The 18,371-nt window shown below is 47.8% G+C and overlaps 1 protein-coding gene across 1 annotated transcript in view; it reads left to right on the top strand.

The window, feature by feature from the left end:
• The window catches only part of LOC118235734 (1,4-alpha-glucan-branching enzyme-like), a 155,219-nt gene that overhangs the window by 124,264 nt on the left and 12,584 nt on the right, over positions 1 to 18,371 (top strand). The window contains exon 14 of the mRNA XM_035433453.1: positions 2,666 to 2,796. Within this exon, the coding sequence (XP_035289344.1) occupies positions 2,666 to 2,796 (131 nt within the window). The remainder of the gene's footprint in view (positions 1 to 2,665; positions 2,797 to 18,371) is intronic.

The raw sequence follows: 18,371 nt of genomic DNA, 5'->3' as shown, positions 1-18,371 counted from the left end.
ACATCTCCCTCCCCCCCCCCCCCGCCCCCCCCCCACACACACACATCTCCCTCTGCCCCCCCCCACACACATCTCCCTCCACCACCTCCTCACCCACCCCTCCCCACACACACATCTCCCTCCACTCCACCTTCCCCACACACACACACATCCTCCACTGCCCCCTCCCCACACACACTCACTCACACACACACACACATCTCCCTCCACCACCCCCCCACCCCCCACCCTCCCCACACACACATCTCCCTCCTCTCCACCTTCCCCACACACACACACATCCTCCACTGCCCCCTCCCCACACACACTCACTCACACACACACACACATCTCCCTCCACCACCCCCCCACCCCCCACCCTCCCCACACACACATCTCCCTCCACTCCACCTTCCCCACACACACACACATCCTCCACTGCCCCCTCCCCACACACACACACACACACACACACACACACACATCTCCCTCCACCACCCCCCCACCACCCACCCTCCCCACACACACACACCTCCCTCCACTGCCCCCTCCCCACACACACACACACACCTCCACTTGCAGCTCGGTCCACATCCCATTTTCACCTGCGCGCGCACAGCTGAGCGAGCGAGGCTGGCGAGGGTTCTCCCCGGGGGGGCCGGCGGACGTGTTCTCTCCGCTCTCTCAGGACCCGGCCAGGCTGAGCTTTAGTTAATGGATCACGGGCCCGGCTCCACTCTCCCGGCAGCCTCAGCCACTAAAGCGTCCGCTGGTCCCCCGGCTCCCTCTGCACTGGCTCTATTAATCTCTGCGCTCTCCTGCATTGTCAATGAGCGTGGAGGGTGGAGGGTGGGGGTTCGGGGGGGTTTGGGGGGGGGGGGCGTTGGGAATATGGACGTCTAGATCGGATCGTGTCTCTCTCTTTCTCTGTCTTTCACAGAGGGGCGGTGCCTAATGAGGTTCTCGTAAGTGGCGGTCTCACAAACGTACCGGGGTTTCCATGGGGATCTCGCAGGAGAGCTCGGACTAATTTGTCTCGTGTAATTGGTCCCCGTGTGCGCAGACACACACGCGCGAGTGTACGCTGACACAAACAACAACACACTAAGACCCACACAGCTACATTTTCACATAAGTACCTCTAAAACATCGATATACAGTATAACCCCACTCTCATCCTGTAGAAGAGATCTGTCAGCATGTGTTAAGACTCACAACCAGATGTGCACACACACACACACACACACACACACAGGCTTAAATTCAGTCCACCTGACATTGCCTTTAACTCTTATTTACAAATAATTACAAGCAATTGCTTTTAATTTTGAGAAAAAAAACATTGTTAGGGAAAAAACATTGATTGAAACCAGGCATGGGTAATAAACACTGGGAATTCATGGGTAGGCTAAAGAAGAGTATGTTGTGACAACACGTCCCTTGAATAGCTGTGGGATTTGTATCCATCCTTTGGTCTCCAGCGCCCTCATGCCAACCACTGCGGTGTCTGTAATAATGAACCATTCCCAGCAGGCATCATGTAGAGGGGAAAACAGGATGGGGTGGGCGTGTCCTAAAAGTGCTGCGTGTCGAGTGGGCCGCTCACTGTGCAGGGAGAGCTACAGAAGAGCGGGGGGTGCTAGCGTGCTCTAATCCAGCGTAAAGAGGAACATGGGGCTCCAGTGTACTCTAATCCAGCGTAGGCAGGAACAGGGGGCTCCAGTATGCTCTAATCCAGCGTAAAGAGGAACAGGGGCCACCTGTGTGCTCTAATCCAGCGTAAAGAGGAACAGGGGGCTCCAGCGTGCTCAAATCCAGCATAGGAAGGAACATGGGGCTCCAGTGTACTCTAATCCAGCGTAGGCAGGAACAGGGGGCAACAGTGTGCTCTAATCCAGCATAAGGAGGAACAGGGGGTGCCAGTGTACTCTAATCCAATGTGGGCAGGACCAGAGGGGGCTAGCATGCTCAAATCCAGTGTGTGCAGGACCAGGGTGCGTCCCACAGAGGTCCCACCACTGTGAGGTAAACGGGACATTTCGGTTTATTTCTAATTTTCTGCACGCCCCCAAAGACCACGCGGGATGGTAATCCCCTGTCACCCTAGAGCCCCCCCGAAGCATCCAGAATTACCGCCGAGTTCCAAGGCCGACTATCGTCTGCGGCGGGAATACGGACTCGCTGCCTCTGTGCCCTTTTTTTTCCCTTTTTCGTTTTCTCACCGTTTGTCCCTCTCACCTCGGAGAATCATCTGCGGAATATTCCGGAGAGATGGCGGGATGGCGGGATAAAAGGGAGTGGTGCTCATAATCTGATCCAATCACGGATTATCTGTCTGGCGGTTTCTTCGCTGGAGAATGGCGGAACAGTACATCTGGGCTGTTGAAAATTGAACAACTGCCGGTTTTGCTCCCTCCTGGAGCGGACATTTTGTGAATGTTACTGTACAGTCTCAGTCCCAAGTTTCTGGCAAATTCTCAGATTTCCTTAATTATTTTCAATTTCCTTTCCAGTTCAGTCAGTTAAGAAATTAATCAGAATTGGAAAAAAATCTAAAACTTTTTTTTCAGTTCAGAAATTACACAAGTTAAGACAGACTAATTCTAGTAATAATGAATGTTGATTTTTCAGTTGGAGCACTAAACAGATTGAAATGACTGTCGTGTTGTTTTGTTTTTCCTTGCAGGGCATTGTTACCACTAAGCACGAGGGAGACAAAGTCATCGTCTTTGAGCGGGCCAGCTTGACCTTCATCTTCAACTTCCACCCGACCGAGAGCTACAGCAACTACAGGGTGGCAGTGGCGTCTCCTGGAAAGTATCCTTCCGCCTAGAGTTCGGAACTACTTTCTATCTGTATGTGCTGTGGCCTTGCTGCATCTAGCCGGATCGTCTGTAAGGAGTTTCGCCCCAAAGAATTTAGACCGGCTGCATTTTTCCAGTTATTTGCACTTTAGGATTTCCTTGTTTTTTGGTTCTGGTCCTGGAGAGCCACAGGGTCTGCTGGTGTTTGTTTAAGCCTTAAAATCAGCAACCGGCTGAGATCAAGAAACCAGGTGACCCGAGTAAGCTGTGTAATCAGATTCATTGACCGATCGATCAATTTGCTGTGGCGCTCCACAACGAAAGCGAGTCACAACGAAAGCCTGCAGACCCTGTGGTTCTCCAGGACCAGGACTGAGGACCAATAGCTTAAGGTCAGCGGAACAGCAAAGACAACGCTGGACCTGATTTAATTCCTCAAAGTTCGGAAGGACTGGAAATACGCCGATGAGCTTGACTCCATTCTTCAACATCAGATGGAACTCTGTTTTATTAAAAAGGGATTTCCATCTGACCTTCAGGAATTATTCAAGTCAGGCTCAGACACAAGCACAAGGTGTTTCTGCAGGTTCAGCTCGCTGATTGGACGACGTGCGGGAAAGGTGTACGAATGAAAACTGTGACCTCATTGACAGTCATTAGTAGTCTTTTTGTTTAGGTTCGAATGAGTCTACATTATGCTTAGATGCACAAAGTGTGATTTCATTATTTTTCAACGTCCATGTGTGCTGACATATGTGTGAGAGATTTCTTCCACAACTTTGTCAGACTCTGTGAAATGCCTGAATTAATCAGGGCAGAGTACTGAGCTAGAAAGCCAATCTTGTAGAATTCCCAGAATATATTTTGCAATGCCAGATGTGTTTGCATATTATAGCAGTCAATCAGGGATGCGGTGTAACTTGGCTTAGAGGAAAATCCAAATTACACTTTCACAATTGATGTGAAATGTGCATCTTTCTAGATATGACTCCATCTGCGGTGCTCAGATAGTCATCCGTGTAACTCTAAAACTCTGATGCTGATGGCATTGTCCTTGGCCTAATCCAACTCTGGCAACTACACTTTAACTGTTTGAAGAGTAGGTTTTTTGGAAGGCTTTTTTTTTCTTCTCAAAATTCAGTGTTCTGGAACTCCTTTGCTTTCATTTACCAGTAGTGATTGTGACATCAGCATTAGAATGTTCAGTTAAGAATATCCTAATCACATATTTGCGATCTTACACCTTAGAGGATTAAATCCATTTACGCACTGGCTTATCACACCCTCTCCTTTGCTGTGTCCAATGCCCTGTGACTTGAAAATGAAAACACAACTTTTTTTTTTAAGCGTCAACCCTCATAAATGCACCTCCCATGGAAACTAATTTCTCTGAAAAAAAAATTCAGTGTTTTTTTATTTTATTTTATTTTTTTAATTTGCAACAGATGACACAGCACTATCACGACAGGACCTGCCTGCAGATTCAAGATCTGTTTTGTTTTGTTCGTCTGCGCTTTAAGTGCACTTAATGGCGGGGGAAAGTGCAGTTAATAAACCGTGCTCTGTTTACATTGCCTCATTAAATCCCTCTGCACGTAGACACCCTGACCCAGAGCCTCATACAGAGTTTATCATTTAGCTTCCCTTGCGTTTTTTTGCAACGTACACATTTTACAGAGTTTTATTTGAGGCAAATTAGCTTATTTAAGCCCACCGCGGACCCCCCTGAACCGTAAACACCTGCTTGTAATCACTATGGCGCGATTCCCAAGAGGGACACTGCTGTTTTAACCTTTGACCTTGCTCTTTTAACCTGCAGCGAAACTGAAATATACTGCCAATATATTGCAATAGAATGTATTATTAAGATCACGTATATTGCCGTTCTTCATATATGTGCAAATATACAACTTATTACCACTTTTTTTTTTTTACATTTGATGCAGTATATTCTTTGCAATATCTGTTTTTGTGAGACACATGTTTTCCGTGTACGCATTCAGTGTCTCATTTACAGTATGTTGCTGTATATTTAATTTACAGTATGTTGCTGTATATTTAATTTCTGTCAGGGTTTCCTCAGTGAACCACCGGCTGTGCGAATGCGCGGACGTGGAAAGAAAAGGAAAAAAAAGCTTTGTAAGTTCTGAGTTGGCTCCAAGCGAGAGACTTTTGCTGGGGAAAAATGTGAAATCTTCATCTGCATCTCCATCAAACGCACAGCGCTTCGCTGTAGCAGCTACTGCACAGACCTAGGAGGAGTGGGGGGTGTGTGGGGTGGGGGGTGGGGGGCAGTGGTGTAATTTACTCCCTCCAGAGCGGTTTCGGTCGGGACAGGCAGGAGCGCAGTAGTCTTAAAGGGCCGTCTCATACGCGAATGCTGGGGCCCTTCGCTTTGAACCACGGAGCTGCATTCGCAGTACCCACGAGAGCGCAGACAGGAACTTTCTTTCCTTTCTCTTTTTTTGTGTTTTTTTTTTTTTTTTTGGACAAGACAGATTGTTCACCGTGAGTTCTTCGCAGCAGGGGGGTACGGGGAGGTTTTTTTTCGGGAGCGGTAGGAATGTGATTATGGGATGGAGCGCTGCGCGGAATACCGAGGAACCCATTCACGTAACCGGGGCAACCGAGGGGCGGAGCAAGGGGGCAGATCACGTCCCTGAGAAGCTCAGTCCCAGAATATGGGACAACCAGCAAGGGAGGGATTGCTTTTTTCAATTTTTTTATTTTTTTTTGTTTTATTTATTTTACTTATTTTATTTACTTTCTTATGGGGAGGGTTAGTCAAGGGGAAATAGTCAAGGACGTGAGACTCTTGAATCCGCGGGGGAGAGAGAAAGCACACAACGCGAGCGGTTTTTTTTTTCATTTGTTTGTTTTGTTTGTTTTCTCGGTTCTGCCTGTTTGTTTGATCCCAGCCGGGGAGGAAATGAAAGGGGATCGAGGCGGAGCCGGAAAAAAAAGTGCCTTTCCATTTACGGACGAGCGTTATGACTGTGGCCCGCGTGGGGAGGCCCTGCCGGTTTGGGGGGGGGGCGGGGGGAGGGGTGCGGGGTGTGGGGGGGGGGGAGGAGCGGTTATAGCCCCTCAGTCTCGTCCCGATCGCTCTCCTGCGGCTGCGGCCTGCTATCGCGTGTTTTTTACCGCGAAAAGCGCTCCGCCATCGCTCTCCCTCAGAGCTGATCGAGCTTCTTTTACGGGACAGTTTGTCCTAGTGATGCGGTATTAGTGGCCCCTATTCTGGGTTTTAATGTGTAAAAGTGATAAGGCTGCAGTGGAGCGGATGTAGAGCGGAGTTTCAGTAGAGCGGTCTCAGGCACAGAGGCCAGGAATGAATCCAGTACATAAATAGATCGCGGCCCAAATAATCAGGCCAGCCGCGACCCTAGGTTGTCCGCAGACGCGTGCGTCTTGGTACACTAGAATGATGACCGCAGACACGTAAACCTGAACTTCCTGTACCTGTCCTTTTTAAATATGTAACAGGGGCCAGTGGAATTCATTCATATTCACTGACCTTTTTTACGCTTGCATAAATGAACTTTTTCCATCGTATTTACGCACATATTTCCTCTTCATTGTCATGGTTACTTTCGTCGTTATTCAGGTGGAGTATTCTGTTGCGTGCGTAGCCAGTAGGAATGAGGAAATACAGTATTGCTACATGCAAGTTAAATGCATGGTTTGTCAACACCTCAATGAAAGACTGGAAATTCAAAGCACACCAGTTCTTGACTTGTGCCACCGTGCCCATGGAACAAATATGGTGTCTTGTGCATGCAAAATCCAACTGTTTACCTCAAGGAGGATGTGTGAGCAACTTTAATATATCAGCAGTGTCTCATACTGTAAGTGAGGGTGAAGGTCAGACACCCCTAGTCAACAGGTGTGCGTGTGTGTGTGTGTGTGTGTTCATGCGTGCATGTGTGTGTGTATGTGTGCACGCATGTGTGTCTGTGTGTGTGTCTGAGTCTGTGTGTGCGCGCGCATGCGTGTGTGTCTGGGTGTGTGTGTGTGTGTGCATGCATGTGTGACTGCATGTGTCTGTGTGTGTGTGTGTGTGTGTGTACGTGTGTGTTGAGTATGTTGTGTGTGTGGGTGTGCGTACGTGTGTGTGTGTGTGTGTGTGTGTATATGTGTGTGAAAGCACACAATGCCGCAGGGGAAGAGTTTTGTGCCTAAACTCTGTTATGACAGCGGTCCTGGGGCGGGGGGGGGGAACTGCCTCCGGTCTCACCCAGCATTTGTGCTTTCAGATGTTCTGCAGGAAATGACTGTCCTCCAAAAGTGAGCCATCTCGTTCCGAGTGCATCTTTCTTTTGTGTGCCTGCATTATGGCCGACTGATAATTACATTTCTGCGCGGTCGCGGTGCCGTCCCTTGTTCTTTAAAGCTTAACGCGCATCTGCTAACGCGAAAACTAATTAAAGAGGAGCTGTGTTTTACGGTCAGACGAGAGCCCCCTCGTTGTAATTACCCCGCTATTTCTCCGCGATAATATCCCGGAAAAAATAGAATCTCCGCGGAGCGCGTTTCCTCCGTTGCCATGGTTATGATTTTAATTGTGAGAGGAGGGTCTGTCACAATGAGAGAATGATGCAATGAAATTGTCGCCGCAGACAAAAGGAGCTATTTGTGCATCCGATGCACTGAACAGGTCAAGGGCATCGCTTACCTGTCAATGGGAAGGTGCCGGTGTTAGATGGCAGTTCCCTGGCCAACGTCTGATCCTGTTACTCAGTGACTAAACTCGCATTAGCGTGTTTTATAAAAGCGACGCGATGGAAATATGGTATTTGTGGCCAACACCTCTCAGCTTCTGCCCAGCGTTCTCATAATAGCATGCTTATGTATGGACGTTATGGACAGTCACATAGCAGGCTACTGTATCTGTATGCATTGTTGTGGTATGATATTGCATTGGTGCTGTGGGAGTTTTGAGATGGTGTGCGTGTGTGTGTGTGTGTGGGTATGTGTGTGTGTGCATTCATATGTGTATGTGTGTGTGTGTGCATGATTGTGGGTGTGTTTTTGTCCAGGCGTGTGTGTGTGTGTGTCTTTGTGTTTTTGTACTTTTCCATTTAAAATACTCGCACGTACATGTACACACAGACTCGCACACACCCTGTAACTCGCTCTGCACACACTGTGCAGACAGCGTCCCGCTCCGCTACACAGCACAGCCTCATGCCGTCAGGCACGCAGACTCGTCCTCCCCCCTCCCTCCTCCCCCCCCCCTCCCGTCGCCACACGAGCGAGCGAGCGGAGAGTGGAGAACAGCTCTGTGACTGCGGCGCAGTCCGTCGGGCGCAACCCGTATCCGAAATCCCCGGTGCGGTCTGGGCGGGAAGGGGGGTGGGGCGGGGGCGGCGGGCAGTTCAATTCCCACCCCAGACACTCTCTGTACTGTGATCCCATCTCTGAGCGTAACCCTCTCTGCTTTCCCTCCCCTCCGTCCCGATGAAAAATACATGAGAAGGGGAGACGGACCCGGTCCTCCTTTTTAAACTAAATAAATAATTAAACGGAGGCGGGAGGAGAGGCGAGGCAGGGCGGGCCGAGGCTGGGATGCGGAGTTTGAGAGAGAGAGAGAGAGAGAGAGAGAGAGAGAGAGAGAGTAGGGGTCAGGGGTCGCGAGCAGAGACAGAGGGAAGGGAAGGGGAATAAAGGCAGAGATTTAGCAGAAAGAAGAGAGTTCACAAAGGAGGGAGAGAGAGACAGAGAGAGAGAGTGAGAGAGAGGGGGGGAGAGAGAGAGAGAATCTGCAGGAAAAACATGAACGTAGCTGAGAGTGGGCCTGTCTGTCTGGTCTCGTCTCCTCTCCTGCTTATGTCTGCTTATCCGCTCCTCATTTTCAAGTTTTCCTTTTATTTTTGTTATTTATTTATTTATTTATTTATTTATTTATTTATTTATTTATTTATTCGTGGCTCGGGGTTGTTTGGGAGGTGGATCTTTGTGGGATGTGAACCCGGTCGATTTTTCAACCGTACACCAAGCCCTTTCGGTTCTCATTCTGTCAAACTTTGGTTTTTTTTTTTTTGGTTTTCTTTTGTTTCTTCTTTTCTCTTCTTCTTTTCCTCCTGCTCCCCCTCCTCCTCTGTTGGCTTTAACACACCCCTCCTGCGCCCCCTAGAGCCGTTGCGGGGCCCAGCGGCCCCTGTCAGGGGTTAAAATGATGTCAGCCATCTTTTATTAAGGCTGAGCGAGAGAAGGGGGGGGGGGGGAGAGAGAAGAGGTGATGGATAAAGTTGAGAGAGAAGAGAAAGACAGAGAGCGATGAAAGGTCACTGAAGTAAAGTATGAGAAAAGCGGAATAAGAGGTTGAAAAGAGTGGAGATAGACAGACGGAGCGGCGCGTCGGGTGGAGAGGGAGAGAAAGAGAGAGAAAGGGAGAGAGGTGCTGGGTGGTGAGGGTGTAGGAACTGCGACTGGATCAATCGTCGGTTTTGACTGGCGTCTCCCTTTTAATGAAAGAGAAGCTCAGAATATGCAGTCACCAGCTATTCGGCTAAGGCTAACCCGGCTGTACAGGAAGAAAAGAACTGAATAGAGGCCAACGAGCCGGTCGCTCGTCTCAATAGCACATAGAAACCGCCGTGATATGTCTGGTCTAAAAGCCTGTCGGTGAGCGTGTATCTCTGCACTTTTGCAGGCACGCAGAGGAGCTCTGTGCTAAACGGATCAGATTTGTTTGGATCTTACACCGTTTGCTGGCAGAAATGTACCATGTACATTTTTTTTGCATCATTTTTTTAAAGCATCTCCAAAAGAACTAAATTTCAGGTAATATTTTTGCTTCTAAGTCTGCTTTTCTGTTTCATGGCAAGTTCAGCTGTACTGTTAATAATAATAATAATAATAAACCATCAATCCATCCATTATCTACACCTGCTTATCCTGAGCAGGGTCGCGGGGGGTGCTGGAGCCTATCCCAGCGTGCATTGGGTGAGAGGCAGGAATACACCCTGGACAGGCCGCCAATATATCGCAGGGCACACACACCATTCACTCACACACTCATACATATGGCCAATTTAGAGTCTCCAATTAGCCTACCTACCTAATAATAATAATAATAATAATAATCTTTTTTAAAAAGAACTTAAACTCTGTTCTTTGGCAGTGAAATCTGGCTGTTTTAAATGCCTCATGGGGACTAATAAGAAGATTTTTTGACTTTTTTTGTATTTTTGTTTAAGGAACTTTTTAACATCTGTTTTACAAGATATTGGTAGCCAGAGTGACGTGACAGTGATCGGTAATGATGGGTCCTTTTTTTCCCCTGTTAAAAGTCTCACAGAGAGATAATGAATGCCCATTTAAATGCCAATAGAGAGCATTACAATAGTCTTCCCTTGGGGAGATTAATGCATGAATGACCTTTCTCTATCTGCGAATGACAAATGTTTCTTAAACGATAGTGGCATTAGTGGGGTGTCCTTTAAATTTATCACTCTAAGCCAAAATTGTATCAAAAAAAATAAATAATAGCCAAAGTTGTTAAAATCAGATTTAACATTTTTCGATTAAGCTATACAGTTACTGGGTAAATGAAATCAATCTTTTGTTTTGGGCTCTTTTACGGTTAGCGCTTAACGCCAGTGAGATAACCGTGCAGATCAGGTACTTTACTTGCGTCAGTCAGTTTTGTTAACAAAATGAGAACAGAATTGGCTCCAGGGTTGATCCCTTTGGAGGGAAAAACTTTATCAGTTTACATTAATTGATGAGCGTAAATTGGAGCAACTGGACAAAATGTTGATTTTTTTACAGTTTGTGATGAAAGGGTTTCTGTTTTGTCGTTTTTTTAGTGTTTCCCGTGTATTTTTCATATTTCAGCTTTGTGTCTGGAGGTTCAAAGAAGTGATTCAAAGCTGACAGAACAGAGAAAAGGCGATTTACTTAAATAATAAAATAAAATAAAAATAACTTGTGTTCATATATCCCTACCCCACCTGTCTGTGGTGTGGTTTGTGACCGTGTTAGTGCGCCCTCTGCAGCTGCTCACTGGAACTGCAGTCTGCTGTCAGCATCAGCTCGTGCTCATTACCCTTGGCGTGCTGTTCCTAAAATAGAAGAACCAAAGTTTAACCTAACTTCAGATGTTTGTGTGTGTGTGTGTGTGTGTGTGTATACATGTGCTCTTGATACTTGACTGATTTTTATTTTTATTTTTTTTGTGTTGTTTTTTTTTTTGTTTTCTGGTTGATTGGAGCCTGAGAGAGTGATGTAGCCCGATCCCCTATTTATCTTTTCCCTCAAAGCGATAAGCGCTTGCCAGTTTTCCGAAGACATTTATTTGATTTGACACGCCACTCCAACAAGACAACAAATCAAAAGACAAGCCCGGTCCTTTGTTTGTAAATTGAGTCGGTGCCCAGAGTGTGTTTGGGCATAGACTGCTAAGCACCTGGGACGACACACACACACAGCGCGGAGTCATTTTGTGTCCAGAATGATTTGGTTGTTTTTTCCCGTCTGAAAATCATACCCTTGACAGCTTTTTGGCAAGGTTTCGCAGTCAGGTTGAATTTACTGCGTTGTTTCAACCTTCTACGCTACGTTGGGCGTTTGTGCCTTGTGTGTATGTGTACTGTACGTGTGCGTCTGTGTTTGTTTGTGTCGTACATGTCGTTGGGTGCTTCCTGACTAGGCGTAAGACTCTGGCTTATTTCTCCCTCCATTTTGTTCAGCTGAAATCCCCTTCCTCTCTGGAGATGAGTCGTTTTTTCCGTGAGAACACCCCCCGGCTCAGTGTCCCCACGCTGCTCTCCGCACGCGGGTCCCGTCTGCACGTCGTCGCCCGGAATCACGTGGCGCTCGACGACGTGCCGGTCGCGGTACCTGTGTGTCCGTCTCTGCCTCGCACAGGAGCCAGAGGCTTTCGCGGTGCAGCGGTGTGGCTAACCAGCTAACCGCGGTGGTGTGGCTAATGAGCTAACCACGGTCGTGTGGCTAACATGCTAACGCGCTAACCGTGGCAGTGTGGCTAACGAGCTAACCGCGGCAGTGTGGCTAACGAGTTAACCGTGGTGGTGTGGCTAACGCGCTAACCGCCCTGGGCCCGGGTGACTACCGCCCCTCTGTCCACCAGGCATCGCCACGGCAACCCTTTTACCTCCTGGAGGCCAGACCCCGTGGAAAGGTCCCCATGTAGCTGCAGCCTGCTAACTGAGCCGCTAGCTAAACTACAAACCGCCGCCATTCAGCCACTAGCTCAATAGGTGGCTCTCAAACACGGCTAACGGACTAGCCTTTCAGAGATCAAACACTGGAGGGAGGGGGGCTGGCGGTTCTGGGTTCGGGGGTTTGGGTTTACGATGGTCGGTTTAATAATGACGAAGCCCATCTATCCTCTTTTTCTCTATATTATCATTTTCTTTTTTTTCCACCTCGGCACTTTCATCAAAATGACTCCTGTAATGAGTAGCCCCTGCGAACGTGTCTCTCGAAAGTGATTTTCATTCAGTCCCCCATCAGCAGAGAGTCTGTGTCATTGAAATTCAGGCAACTTCAACGTTTGAAGGGCTCACAAGCTCAACTTTTCTCACTATCACTCCAAACACTCTCCATGTCCTTCACTCTGACTCTCTGCCTCTCCCTTTCCCTCTCTCTCTCTCTCTCTCTCTCTCTCCTTACCATCTCCTCATTTTCTCAAACTTTATCCCTCACCCCTTCGCTCCTCTCTATCTGAACTGCACTGCAGACGGGCCTGTCTCCCTCTATCTTACACAAACAGGGTAACCATGACGAATCTGCCCACACCCCCCCCCCCCCCCCCCCCCCCGCCCCCCAGGTGTCATTTCCTGTGTTTTTCCGCTTAATCTGGGGAAAGCGCTAACTGCCGCGTCGCGCATCGTCCCCGGCTGCGACGCGGGCTCAGATAGCGCCGGTTTAGACTCCGCAGCGGACATGCACTCCGCTGTGTTTGAGAAGGAAGGGCAGGTGGGCATAGTGGGGGGAAGGGGGGAAGGGGGGGGGGGTTAAATCAATCATCTCTTCCTGCTCCGGGTTATCGACTCCGACGTCTCCGCGGCCGTCGCTAGCGCGGAGGTGTTGCGGGAGCGGCGGGCGGGTCGATGGGATCGCCATGGCGGCTGATGGGTGATCACTCACCTGCTTTTTGATCCGGGCGGGACGCGCAGTTCGTCGGCCGATCGATGGGGCGCGGCTGGCAGGTCCTTGCATTGGCAGATAAGAGGCCGGGGCACTCACAGTCATAGTCGCAGTGGACCCTTCAGTCTGACCTCATTTCCTTAAACTCCCTCTCTTTTTCACCTCTCGCTTGTTTGTAAATTGAGCGGTTGCCTGGGCGATTGCAGTTTCCTGTCTGTGATTAAGGGTTTTTTTTTTTTTTAATAGTTCTTGATATGAGGTCAAACCAGAGGTAATATTATACTTATTAGCATATTGTGAAAGGACTATCTGATCTTTATTTATTCATTCATTTTTATAGTTTAGCTGCCAGAAAATGTATTCAATTATGTAAATGTATAAATGAATAGATGAGCATGTTATTAGTGAGCCATGGTCAAATTCTGGTTCCATTTTACATTATATAGCCTTTATAACCGTGTAATTACATACTAACTCTGTATGGACTAGGTGGCTGCTGAATATATACACGTTGTTACATTGTTATTGCAATTATAAAATCTTGTACTTAATAGAATTTTAAGTTTAATTATGCCATGATTCTGGGTGACAGGGAGAATAGAGTAGGTACCCAGTGTTTAAGATTGCGGATTTAATGGTGCGACTGCATTCAGATTAAGAGGCAACTTCAAATGGAGCCAAAATGACATTTTTCCAGTCTAACTAATCCATTTGTTATTTTTGAATCTGATACATGAATATATGCATAAATATAATGCATGCTTCGTCAGTTGTGTACTGTCGATGCTTTGTGGTTCAGCGAGCAATGAAAGTTAATATAATCGTAAAAAATGTTTCTCCTGTCCTGAAAAGGTACCTTTATGGAGGTACAAGGTTGTGTTTTATTGGTGCTGATGACAGGTAACAGTGTACATGAACAGTGGCTACACTATTCCGAAAACACTGCTTTAGCCAGCCAGTGTAAAGTATTAATATACAGGTGCCACAGAAAGTGATTACTTTATGTAAAGGGACATACAGCCTATCTTATGGGGAGTCCACATGATCTGCTGTGGTCACTTGCTGTTTTAATTACTGCTTGTAAGCATTTCCTGGATTGACTGCTTCTCCTTGACTGTCCTCTGTGTCTTGATTACTAAAATACCGTTCTTTCGCACTCTTATAAGGCCTAATTACTTCCTCTAAAAATCACTACACTGCCAATTTAGCAGGAAGTCCTGCTTACTGCATCACATATCCCAGACTGCATTGCTTTAATGGTTTGACTCTGAACCCATCCCCCCCCCCCTTCCCAGACTGCCTTGCTTTAACAGTTTGACTCTGAACCCCCCACGTCCCCCTTCCCAGACTGCATTGCTTTAATGGTTCGACTCCCCCCCCAACACCTCCCCACCCCGAGCGGCAGCATTCATCATTAATTTTGATTTCGGAAATAAAGTTTAGTTTTTTTTTTTTTCCCCTCGATGCAAACTCAATATTTCTCATCAACTTTGATTATCGCTGAACTTGCCAAAGTGCATTTGTGAATATAAAAAGCACATCCATTTAAATGTCAGCTTAATTTAAAGGACAAATGTTGAATAAATTCAGAGCTCGTCTTAAGAAGACGGAAAATACTGCGATATATTGAAATTAATAATATAGCGACATTTCACAATATATGGGCAACTGTGCAAATTATTTTTCCTTCAAGATTGAAAGTTTTTTTTAAAATACAATTTAGTGAAATATATTTTCAATCTATTTTCTAAAAAGTATTATATATTTCGCTATATTGCAGTTTTGTGAGGGTGTGTGTGAGAGACTCCTACCTGGCTGAGAACTCAGAAGCACCTTTGGTTTCTTTTCTTTTTTCTTTGCTTGTTTGTTGTCTTCTTCCTACTCTCTCTTTTACATTCGAGGTGCCTTTCCAAGAACGGCGTCTGCTAATTTTCTCACGCCCCGTCAGCCCGTCTGCAAAAAACGGGCAGAAAAAGCATGAGAATGACTTCAGCACAAAGCAGCCAAGCTAGAGGAGCAGGCCGTGTGTTGGTTATCTCTCCGCGGACGTCCGGCGGCAAAAAAATTGGTGTTCTTATCGTGCTGTTGAACCGATGTCAAAACCAGAGTAAGGTTACAACAAACACCGTTGGCCCTGTGCCCCACACTGCCTACGCAAACACCGTCCCGAAGAAACACCGTCCTGATTTTCTTATATTCTATCACCTGACCTGACCTTAGTCTTATCCTGGCAAATCTTATCATGTAAAGATAATGTCTTTCAAGCTTAAATAAAACTGCCAGGGATGAATGTGATGGCATAGCCAAGGCTAGAGAGTTGTAGAGATGGAATCCAGAGATTCTTATTTGAAACTCCATCATGCGCATTGAATGGCTAGTGTGATGGAAAGAACAAGCGGATGGGTGGAATGAAGAACAGACATTGGAAAAGGCACCCAAGAAAGAGGATGCGTCGATGGGGGGGGGGGGGGGGTTGTAAGATGACCCTGGAGATAAGGAGATGGGGGGGTGCTTTTTGATGTTTGTTAAGATCTCTCCCGAATGCGCAAACTGCGACAATCAAAGGGAAGTCCTGTTGATTTTTTTTATCTTATTTTATGTTTTTGCCCCCAGAGAATGTTGAGAATCTTCTCTTCTTTTCTTTCTTGGTTTTAGTGGAAATCCCCTCTCTAGTTTTCCAATGGGCCGTCGTCTTATTATTGGCAATTAGAAGCCTGTCATTGAACCCTAAGCTCTTTGAAATTATCGGCATGTTTTTTTTCTCCTCTTCCAGTAGGGGTCTGCCCCCCTCCCCCCAAGATTGTCCCTCGCTTCATAGTCTTAGAAGTGAGTGAGGGGGCGGGTAATGTTCGATGATGATTGAATTTGCGCTCATCTCTCACACAGTTGGAAAATTTCAGATTTTCTGTGTATTTATTGTATGCGCTCATCTGTTTACACTAGATTTTTTTAAATCACGCTATACATCCAATTTGTCAGCGGAATTTTTGTGAAGCCGACTCAGACTACCTCCGGATGTAATTCATATCGGATTTAGAAAAGTCCAGGTCCGAATCTGATCTCTTGTGTTTATACTCCAATCACCAGTTTCAAAACATATCGGTTCAAGAAATCGGAGGCACTTTGCATAAAAATACGAGAGTAAACGTTGCCGAAAACTGCATCCCCCTGTAAAAGAACGGGAGTTAGCTGGCCTCCGTTAGCTGGCCTCCGTTAGCTGGGCTTCGTTAGCTGGCCTTCGTTAGCTGGCCTCCGTTAGCTGGCCTCCGTTAGCCTGCCTCCGTTAGCTTGCCTCCGTTAGCCTGCCTCCGTTAGCTGGCCTTCGTTAGCTGGCCTTCGTTAGCTGGCCTCCGTTAGCTGGCCTCCGTTAGCCTGCCTCCGTTAGCTTGCCTCCGTTAGCCTGCCTCCGTTAGCTGGCCTTCGTTAGCTGGCCTCTGTTAGCTGGCCTCCGTTAGCTGGCCTTCGTTAGCTGGCCTCCGTTAGCCTGCCTCCGTTAGCCTGCCTCCGTTAGCTGGCCTCCGCGTCTGTTTTGAGAAGAGAGCGCACCGCCGGGCTTCCGGGCCCCGAACGGCCCTCGGAAGCGAGGAAACGGGATCCGCGTTTAATTTCCCTGCCCTCCGCCTATCAATCACCCTTTATGAGCCGCGGCGTAAAGTTCACCCCCGCGCGCAGGAAAGAAAGATTGCCTTAATAAACTAAATTATTTTTATTTCCTTTTTGCTTATCATTAGAAGGGGGGGTTCGTTTTATTTATTTATTTATTTATTTATTTATTTTCGTTTCTTTTTATTACAGCAATGCGCCGGACTGATTAGCTTTGAAAGAGGCTGTTAGCGCATTGCGGCCGCAGTAACTCCTCTTCCTGATTCGTCTCCCTCGCCCAGCTGCCGTGAGGCTTCTCCAAGCAGAGTCCGCACCCCAGAGCAAGACTCTTCTCCTCCTCCTATATAATGAATTTGCAATGCGTTGTATTTGCCCCCCTTATCTAACCGGGTAGGTCAACTGATGAGTCATTTCGCTTTCACGGTGACGGCTAATCGGATGCAGGGTGGTGATTCGGTGGCCAGATTCCTAGTTTCCTGGATTCCCAATGACCGGAATTAACTTCTTTTTCTAATGGGAGCGTGGGATCTCTAACGACCGCAGTGAGTCAGAGCTTTGGTGTAGCATCTCATCCGAAAGACGTTGCCTTCTACAGCACAGCGCCCCCACCAACAGTGCGTGAGTGTATTTCATTTCTGTTTGGGCCATAGTTAAGATCGCCCCCTGCTGGCCCACCTCTTCTGGCAGCAGCATAACTTTCCTAGTAGGCCTCCCTGTACTAAGTACTAAACGAGACCATGCCAGCCTACCGTCTGGGTTTCCAGAATGTTCTCCGCTCCCCATGGGCTAATAGGGATCTTCACTGCATCCAGCTGCATTATTCCGAGAAATGATTTGCTAAGGAGGATGATTCCAGCAGAGCTGCAGCCTAAACTGCAGGATGAGTGGGGATGTGGGGTTCTTTTCAGGACATTTGGATCGTCACTAAATGCCACACGTCGTTTTAGAGAGGCTCTTAATTTATCTGCAGTGGGAAATGCGTTATCGTGTGCACATACTGTTCAGCAGGGCTCCCAGACTCCAGTGTTGGAGTTCTCCAGTCTAGTGTCTGTTGTGCCTTTTGTGCTTCCCCTGGACTTTCCAGTTAGGCTCTTTAGCCAATCAGTGTCGAAAATTGAGTGTCGAAAAACGCTCTGAAAACCCAGCGAACGCCTCGGCCCTTCAGTGCCGGAGTCGGAGAGATCCACCGCGGTACAGGAAGAGAGATGGATGCAGCCGGTACACAGTAAAACGTCCGGTGTTACTTCAGCTCTTACCAGATAGCATTTGGTCTCGCTCTGGAGTGTGACATTTCGGAGTGTAGGACGGGGCACGGGATACTCGGAGAGTCTCAGAGAACCTTCCGGAATGAGAGAGAGAGAGAGAGAGAGCAGGACCACAGCGTATGCTGCGGCCCTCCTGTGCCAGAGTCAGAGATTCCCGCAGTACAGGAAGAGAGATGGACGTAGCTGTTAGGATGGGGCGGGGGACACTCGCGGAGTCTCAGAGAACCTTCCGGAATGAGAGAGAGAGAGAGACAGCAAGCAACACCACAGTGTACGCTGTAGCCCTCCAGTGCCGGAGTCGGAGATCCCCACGGTACAGAGATGGACCGAGCCGTTAGGATGCAGGACGGGACACTCGCAGACTCGAGTCTCAGAGAACCTTCCGGAAGGAGAGAGAGAGAGAGACGGCTGAGGCCGGGGCCTTCCTGTTGCTCACCGCGGGTCTTATTGTTTCTCCGAGCCGGCTGTGCGCGCGCGCGGTTCATGATGTCCTCCCCGTGGGTGGCAAATTATCTTGTAGCTAATGATTACTCAGAGCTGGGGATGAGCCCTAGGAGCTCCACGGCGGGGAGGTAATGAAAAATATCCCTCACACACATGC

This window comes from Anguilla anguilla, chromosome 9 (genome assembly GCF_013347855.1).
Source record: "Anguilla anguilla isolate fAngAng1 chromosome 9, fAngAng1.pri, whole genome shotgun sequence".
In the NCBI taxonomy this organism is placed as follows: Eukaryota; Metazoa; Chordata; class Actinopteri; order Anguilliformes; family Anguillidae; genus Anguilla; species Anguilla anguilla.
The sequence above is the reverse complement of the archived record's forward strand: the minus strand, read 5'-3'. Positions and strand labels throughout refer to the sequence as shown.